At 43.8% G+C, this 9,409-nt stretch overlaps 1 protein-coding gene across 3 annotated transcripts in view; it reads left to right on the forward strand.

The window, feature by feature from the left end:
- The window catches only part of ST3GAL5 (ST3 beta-galactoside alpha-2,3-sialyltransferase 5), a 68,728-nt gene extending 59,667 nt beyond the window's left edge, over positions 1–9,061 (forward strand). For all 3 annotated transcript variants that reach the window (XM_083146953.1, XM_083147032.1, XM_083147117.1), the window contains 4 exons: positions 646–989; positions 1,685–1,871; positions 3,680–3,838; positions 4,242–9,061. In XM_083146953.1, the coding sequence (XP_083003079.1) occupies positions 646–989; positions 1,685–1,871; positions 3,680–3,838; positions 4,242–4,526 (975 nt within the window). In that variant the 3' untranslated portion in view covers positions 4,527–9,061. The remainder of the gene's footprint in view (positions 1–645; positions 990–1,684; positions 1,872–3,679; positions 3,839–4,241) is intronic.
- Positions 9,062–9,409: the final 348 nt, after the last annotated feature.

Consider the following 9,409-nt stretch of genomic DNA (forward strand, 5'->3'; position numbering starts at 1 on the left):
ACATAACAAGTATCATATCCAACCTGTAGGCAACCTGGTATCCATCCATGGATGGATACCAGGTTGCCTACAGGTTGGATATGATACTTGTATCATACTTGTTATGTATGCTGTTATTTTCCTGATGACGATCCTTTGATCGAAACGTCACGTCACGTCGGATGTACTTGCTTGACATGAATAAATTATCTCTGCTGATTTAAGACCTTGGTGAGTGCCCATTTTTCCATATCTCTATATATATATATATATATATATATATATATATATATATATATATATATATATATATATATGTGATGGCGATATATGAACAGTGTTTTGATGTATGAGCCGCAATGCTTTACGTACTAAAAAATAAATGGGGAAACGGTCACAGCGCTAACACTTGAATATAAAAAAAAAAATGAACGTAATTACCAAACCGTATGTTTGCGGAAGCATGCACAAAGGGTTAATAGAAAAATCTAGAATTATATCAGGCTTGTATCTTCTGGTAAGCACCACGCGTCTCTCCATGGGGAGATCCTGATATGAACATAAATGCACCCCCCCTCCCCTCCCCAGTGATGCTGTTATTGGGACTTGGAGCGGGTTTAAATACTCAGTGTTTGTGTCCTAATAAAGTTGTGTTTGTTCTATCAGAGAGCCCACGGGTTTGCCAAGAATGTTGTTGAAGCTCCGTGCAGGCCAGCATTTGCCAGGACCGAAATGGACCGATTGTTCCGGAATAAGTACAACACCGGCCTGTCCAGCTTTGTAAAGAAGACCAAAGAACTCAACGAATCCTCGTACCAGTATGGTCCTCCATTTGGATTTGACCATTACCTTCAAGAACTTAATGACATTTTGGACATTATGCCTGAAGATGACCTTCCCGATGAACCGAGATCCAAGGAGTGCAAACGCTGCATTGTGCTAGGGAGCGGGGGAATACTCCACGGCCTGAAGCTAGGAAACGTGATCGACCAGTTTGATGTTACAATCAGGTATGTGTGCGGCACATTTGTTTTGTACCGGGGCGGGTTACTAGCCAACAGATTTGTGTCCGGTTTCTGCGCATGACCTAAAATACACAATTCTCTTTTGTGCTTCCTTTTTTAGAATATTGTTTGTTGTTTTGCAGCAGTAAATTCGTAAGCGCTAATGCCGCCCATACATGGAGCGATAAACTTTGTGCGTTTTGGAATAGATTGCATCGCATCTAGGGTCTGATTCTATAACGCCGCCCACTGAGCATGCGAATGCACACCACCCCGCCGCTTTGCGAATGTATGTTTTTACATCAACATCCATTTTGCTGGGTAGCATATGGCGGCAAAATCATTGATTTTTTTTTCCCCCTCCTCGAAAAGCTAAATCAGTCTGTGCAACATCTCTGCAAACAGAACGGAGGGAAAGTGCGCAAGTGTCATGCGGAGCCTATCTCGTCTTCCATTAAGGCCTTAAAATATCTCTTCCGCATGATGCTTGCCCTACAAATCGTGCATGCGGGTTTGCTCTGCAATTCTTGCACCAGTAATGTAAAAAACAACAACTTTAAACCGCTTTATCCATAACGTAACAAAAAGCGAATGCTCAATAGTTACATTGGTTGAGGCACAAAGTTATCTGCTTCACTGGATTTATACATACATGTACATAACTATGACCGCTGATATAAGACTTTATGTGTGACCGGTAGGTTGAACAACGCACCGGTGCACGGGTACCAGCGGGATGTTGGCAATAAGACCACCATTCGAATGACTTATCCGGAAGGGGCCCCAGACTCCAGCCAGGAGTACACGAGTGACAGCCTGTTTGTTGCCGTTCTATTCAAACAAGTGGATTTCCTGTGGCTGCAGGCAATGATGAAGAATGAGACCCTGGTGAGTATAAGGCTGTCTCCTGATTGGCTAAATGTATTCAGAGCAATTAAAGGTAGCCGTGCTACGATATCCCTTTAATCCGGGACGCTTATGATGTACACAGGTTCAGTGGCTGATTAAAATCAGGTGCGATGCAGTCTTGAATCTAGGCAGCCACAGAACCTGTGTAAGTCATAGGTACCCTGGATTAAAAGGGTATTATGGCACCCCTAATTATAGATATTTATACAGATCATCACTATTTCTGATGTACCCATTGCCACACCTGGTGCATATACCCCTGCCCGATGGTTGTTATAGGAATCTGCATACTGGTAATAGTTTGTGTTCTGGTTTTCCCCTAGAATTCTGCTAGTTACTGATTTTCTCTTTAGTATTGCACACGTTTGTGTTCTAATTAAATCGTAGGTGCAGATGTAATTTCCTGTCTCCACTTACACTGTGCTTTGGGAGCGCACACATCCTCAGGTGCCAGGATGCAGTCACCCCCTGGAAATGCCTCCCTCAGGTGGTTTGTTTATGAAGAGATCCAGGCACTTCATAAACAAAACCCTATGTGTGCGGTGCTCACCGGGACCTCACGCAACAGCCCTGAGCAATGCGGTACAGACAGCTGTCCTCCGCAGAAAGGAGGAAGCTGCTTCTTGCAAATTTCCATGTTTGTAAATGAACCGCGGTGGATATGGAAATCCAGAGGAAAATGTGATCTTTCCATCACTGTCAGATGCTCTTTGCAGTTCAACTCCTGACCCCTCTCAGACCTTGCTCTGTAAGTCATTGTTGGCTGGTTTTCCTATGGACTGGGAAAGTGTATATCAGACACTGTTTCGCTGTAACCATGTGTGAAGCTGGTAAGAATCGCATGTGTATGTGTATAGAGATAGAGAGAGAGAGAACTTCACTGCTCAACAGGGAGAACGTTGACTCCATTCACTACTTCAAAAAAATATACAATGTCAGAGAAGGGGAGGGTCTTTTGTGCAGGTGGACCAATCACAAACGTTGACTTTGCCATTTGCATTCAATTGAGTGGACAGGGGAAGTGGCCAATGACACTAGTTGCATTGTGAATGAGGTGAGCATGGCTGGAAGGCGCTATCTGCGTACTGTCATGGCTGCCTTACTAGCAAGTTATCCCTTTCATGGGAATAATTACCTGCCCTACTTGAAGTCCAAAAGGTCTTGCTCATTTTGGCATATCTTGGATGTTCATGGAGAGTTGGTTACTGTAATATTACTGCATATTGCTGTACATAACGCTGCCCTCTTTAGCGGAAATAAATGGTCACTTTAAAAGATATGGCTTAATACAGGCCTGGCCAACTTACGGCTATCCAGCTGTTGGGAAACTACAAGTACCATCATGCCTTGCCACAATGATTGCTAAAACCTGTAGAAGGGCATGCTGGGATGTGTAGTTTCACAGTAGTCAGGCCTGGTCAAATACAAGCAATGGTCTCCTAAAACTGGTTGTTGGCTCAATGAAATGGTAGCATTATGTATGTCCCATAACAAAGGGATGTCCCATAACAAAGGGGAGGTAGCCATATTGTGGGCTGAACCAGTAAACATGGTGATGATATCAACCCGCCAGGCTCCAACTAATGCATCGGACTGTGTGGTCATTAGCCAGTGCAAAAGTGATATCATTGGTTCTTTGGCTTCTCCTATATAGTCCTTCAGCCTACAAAATGGCTCCCTTCTAAGTATCTTACTGCTCTTTAGTTTTTTTCTTTTGCATTTTGTATCCTTTTGTCTTTTTTTTTTTGTCCTTTTTTTTATGTTATCTATTTTGCATTACCTTGTAGTCTACATGGAACAAGTTGTTCTTCTGGAAGAGCGTGACTGATAAACTACCTCTGAAATCCCATCAGTTCCGGATCCTGAATCCACTCATAGTTAAAGAGACCGCGATGGACATCCTGCAGTTTCTTCCTCCCCACCAGAAGTGGTGGGGCTGGGACAAGGTACGGTCACTGAGGATGTCTGGGAACGTCTGTTCTCCAAGCCTTGCCCAGGTCACATTCTGGTGATGCGTGTATGGAAGGCTGTAAGTCAGGGGAGACTAAGTCTCTATAAACTAATTATACAAGTTTGAAAATATAATCCACATGAAAGCTGTTTATTTTAAGGTATTTATAGGTGTGTGTTTTGCCGGAGACTTGAAGTTTTATTGATGAATGCCAATTGCGGACAGGTTCTAGTGGTTCCTGAGGAACAAAATGGCTGACTGCTTCAGAAAATATTATTGCCTTGTGTTTTCTGGTTTGGTAGCTGAATACGGGGGATGGTTCTGACTATTTCTTTTTTCTATAAAGGGATATTGAAAAATGTAATTAAAATATTGTTTTTTTCCCCCCCCTGATGTAGAACATCCCCACGATTGGCGTCATAGCGGTGGTCTTGGCGACACATTTATGCGATGAAGTGAGCGTGGCCGGCTTTGGGTATGACTTGACTCAGCCGGACATACCCCTGCACTACTTTGATAACCTGTGCATGAACGCAATGAACAGACAGCCGATGCACGACGTCACCACGGAACGGAAACTTCTTCAGACGCTGGTGCGGGAGGGAGTGGTGAAAGACCTCACCGGAGGAATACATTGCGATTTCTGCCCTTCTCATCACACTAAAGGCATGGACAGCTTATAGAGTACCCGGCCACGCAGTGGAATAATAATGGAGTTCTCGTTCAGATGGAGATAAAAGGCTGTCGGCCTCTTATTTCCACAGTACCGCTTGAGATGCGTCGGGACACTCAGGGACTCGTTCTAGAGAGATGCGGTGTGATGGTAAGGCCTGTCCTGCTGCAAAACCATCATAAGTATCCATACCGCAGGTGTACCGTGGCCTACACAGACTGAATCAGCCTGCAGCCTATGCATTCACTGGGAGTTAGCCTTAACATTGGAACATGAGAGACTGTGCTTCAACAAAATGGCTGCCTACACTATGTGCAGGCAACAATGACACTAAAGGCCTTTATGGCACATTTTTACAATTTACATTCACATGGAAATGTATTTATCGCTGCCTTGCTATTCCACGTATCCTGAAATCACATGTCTGTGTGTTTTGGGGCTGTGCCCTGAACATAGGAGTTAATGTAATGCAAGGAAACCCCACCCTTTATTTTGAAACCATGTGATGGTTAGCCCCGCCCCTTATTCTGGTAACATGGACTTCCAGTGGCACCGTGCCACATTCGGAGAGCCAGAATTGCGGGCTGCAGTTATTTCACCTCATGTATGTCACTGCTGTTCTATTGCAAAATGATTATTTTATTTTACATTTGATGGGCTGCTATGTCTCCTCTCCAGAGACGCTGTGAATGTAATGAAACCACTTTTATATGCAAAAGGATAGGGATTTACATTGTGCCTGTCCTTACAGAGGTATGTATATGGACTGTAGAGCACAATGATAATGCTTACTCAGGACTCCGCCCCCCCCTCCTCCTCTCCGTCGTTTGCATAGAGCCCCGGCTGCGGCACATAAGTAGAGGCCAGTACAATCGTTCGCTCGCCAGGGTTTCTACAGCGAGACCAGATTTTTTATTTTTTTTATTTCAGGAGGAATATCTATGAATGAAGACTGTTGATTTTCTTACATGGAATCCATTGCTGGCAATGGCCATTTCAGCATTATTGAATACCAGTATTAAGCTCTGGTCTCCGTAGGGTTCTAGAAGTCGCCCTAGCTTTCCGGAGTAAAGCGGGGCAAGAAGTTTGTGTGTATGTAATGATAGTGTAGTCTAGATCCCAAGGGGCCGTCCCATAGAAACGAAAGGACGTGTTTTGTGGGTCACAACATTTCTACAGAGGAATCTGGAAAGTCCGAGAAACCTAATCGCAGATCACGACAAATTGAAGCCTTTTTAAAATATAATTTGCCACGTCGATTCATTAATTTTTATAAAAAAATTTTTTTATTATTATTATTTTCACGTTGGCCTTAACCTGTACCCACCGAAACCCTTCACAATACATCCCATTATAATCCTTCCATATGTGTACTACAAAGGTTTGGCCATGTGTGATGGGTATGGGTCATTGGGTCGACCAACCAAATGTCGACATGCATTGGGTCCACCACTGAAGGTCGACACCTGAAATACGTCAACATGCCTAAGCTCGGCAATGGCTAGGTTGACAGTCAAAAGGTCGATATAGGTTTTTATTTGAATTTTTGTCCTGAATGTCGATATGGGCACCATATCGGTGCACTGCTACGATTGGCACACTATTATGTCCTCTCTCTGTGTCCTAGTGGATGGTAGGGTATGAAATACTGCATGTCGGTGCAAAAAAATGCTTGTCGACATATTTCTGGTGTCAACGTAAGCCAAGTCGACCTTTTGGTGTGTCGAACTAACGACCGTATACCGCTCCACTAGCATCAGCTATCACAGACCCATCTCGCCTGTCCCATGGTAGCTCCAATCCAGTAATTCCAGTGCTGGGCTGCTGCAGAAACTACCCAGAAGACACCTCAGTTGTTCATTAATTGGAAAATGAGCAGCCATTTACGAATGTGGTAATTATTCGGTAGTGAAGAAGGTTTTTATCACCCCAAAGCCAATACGAAGTGTCTGATCTATCAAAAGGGGATATTCTTGTTATCGCTTGTTACGAATGATAATTGGTGCTCTAACCAATCAGCTCCTAACTGTCATATTTTAAACTCCTGATTGGCTGGGGCACCATTTATCATTCGTAACGAGCGATAACTAGATAACCTCTTGATAAATCTGCTCCAGCTTGCAGAGAGATGAGGTACTAGCCAATCAGCTTCTAACTTCCTTGTCATAGGCTTTGTTTGAAAAATGACAGAAGCTGATTGGTTGGTAGATTTTCTGTCTCCACTTCCATCACTCCCCAAGCGAACATGCCACATGTTTTCTGTGGCATGAGGTATTGGCATCCTTTTTCCTCATCTTCTAGTCGCTAATGTTAGCCTGTCAGAGCTACGTTATTGTTGTCTTTTATGTTTATGTAGATAATTACTTTCTATTGTGTAGGAATAATGTATTTTTTTTTTAGTGATCACAGAAGTTGTAAAAAAACATTTTGTCAAATGCAGATTGTTGCAAATGTAATTTATTAATTATTTTCTTGTCAAGGTGAGCCTTCAAGGGACACTGGGAGAAAGAGAGAGACACAGGTGTCACTGGTGTCTGCGGAAATTTACGGAGAGGGCTTTTAGCAGAGAGGAAGATTTTGGGAGCGTCCATTGCCCTTACCCCTTTGTCCCAACTTTAGAGTTTGTTCTATCTGTAGATTTGATGTAACAGTGATTTATAGGGGTGATATGACAACCCGTCTACATGCCTTGTACACACACAGTTACTAAAACAGGTGTATTGGTAACGAATAGCAACCATAGGATGAGATTTGTCTCCTACAGGTTTGAAAACAGTAAGCCAGCGTCTGATTGGTTGCTGAGGGCAGGAGCATTTTATTGCCACCACCTCTGTGATGAAGCGTCTGCGAGCAGTGGGTAGACATGTTGGCTTTGTTTTTCTGGCGTTGTCCAGATTTCTTAATTGCTGATTCATTAGTCTATTGTGATGTAACTATGATAGAGCATAGTTATAATGACCGAGTATTTCCAGTAGTATTGGAGATCTGCTGCAGCCATGTAAATAAAATAGATAAATGAAATACAAACCCACAAAGATATTCTACTTATTAGTTTTCAATATAGTAGTTGTCACTACTTGCACCTACGAAAGAGCCCAATAAACTCCTGGCCCGACACCAGCTAAGATTCCCCTTGGTGCGCAACAACGCGCTGGGCGCACACTTAGCTGACGGATCGACCGTCCATCCAACCTGCTCCCTGATTTATCGATTATGCACAATTGATTTTTACATATACACTTACCAATCATCCGGCCCGTTCACACCGGCAGATGTACTGATATGTCTGCATGATATATCCGCATTCGTCATATATCGGCTGTACGCACAAGCCGGTGGTGCAGCTGTTTGTTTCAATGGCCGATATATTGACAAGTGTGTACCCTGGGGGCACTCTGTTAGTGATGACCTTTGTACTGAGTTCATAGAGACGTAACCCTTATTACAGTCACAACAAGAGATGCAGCTGTATCAGGCTCATGACTTGGAGTGATAATTGAGCCTAATTGTTGTGCTTATAAACAGGTTCCTCCCAAAACTTTCCTGTATAATAGGATACATATTATTTGTTGATGGGGAAAAATAGGACATCTAATTACACGGGTCACTATCTCGTTCCACAAGGGCTGTTAGAGTCGAGCTGCTGGGTAATTAATAAGCAGAATGTTGGATCTGTAGTGTGCACATGAACTGGCATCGTTGACTGTATGTGCTGCTTTTGTTGCACGCTCCCTCTCCAGTTCTATCGGGAGTTGGGGAAATGCAGGACCTCCGCCCTGGAGTGAGTCTCGTAGTTAAATACCAGTCTACCTCGGAGCCATCTACGGAAAGGCCTGACCGCATTGTGGCTTTATCATATCTGTTGTAAGCAGCGTTCCACCTGGACAGGTGTACCCCCGTTATTCCTGCGTCCGGTACAGGGTTTGGGGATGTAGACGAGCGTTGGGACCAAAGTATATTTATCCACTGGCAGACACGGAACTATTGTGACCTTAATCTTGCTCCGCTGCCTAAGTCAAGTTACCCTAAAGGGAACTTCTCTTCTATTGACACGGTGACTTGATAATACAGTGACCTTTTTGTATACTGCCAGCGGCAGTGTGTAGGTATTTATTGCAACCATATACAACAGAACCTCATGTAGCGGATAGCCGTAACCCTTTCAGAAGGTATGCTCTTACAGATTGGATAATAAGAACCCAACACTCTTCTTGGTGGCCTCTCCAGGTCACTGCCTCTTACAGTAGACTCCTCTGTGACCAGCTTTCCGTGGTCAGTGGATTATCCATGGGGGGGGAGGGGGATGTCTGTTGCACTGCCTAGCGGGTTAATGCCTCCTCTGTTGGAACCCCACCATCCGTATGGTTTTTATGTTCCGGTATATGTCTGTGAAGTTTCTGTGAGATACAATGCTGATTCCCTAGTGCCTTCCCCTCCCTCGCCTCCTCGCTGGGATGGCAGCATCGTTGCACTGATTGTTGTACTGAGATGTATACAATACAGACACTATTTTTGTGCTATGACAATAAAGCAGAAAAATGTAAAGTGTATCTTTTGTTTTCTTTCTGTTGTTGGCGCGTACATCCTTAGCCATGTCATTGTGGCAGAGCTGCGGGATATTCCTGTGCCATCTTTTATAGTAGAATAGGAGTTTTGTTTGTCTGTGTCAACTCTAGGTCTGTTCCTTGGGCAGCGTAAGCGGAACGTAAGCAGTAAATATTTGAGGGCCGAGCTCCGGAAAAGTGGGTGTGGCCATGCAAAAGAGGGTGTGATCACATAAATGGGGGGTCTCCTTGAATGTAGTGTACCACAGGATATACCACTTATAAACATGCAACACAATAGTAGACCCCTTTATACTTGCCCCTTACACATTACGCCAGGGCTCGTCAA

This window comes from Crinia signifera, chromosome 1, assembly GCF_055691185.1.
Source record: "Crinia signifera chromosome 1, ASM5569118v1, whole genome shotgun sequence".
In the NCBI taxonomy this organism is placed as follows: Eukaryota; Metazoa; Chordata; class Amphibia; order Anura; family Myobatrachidae; genus Crinia; species Crinia signifera.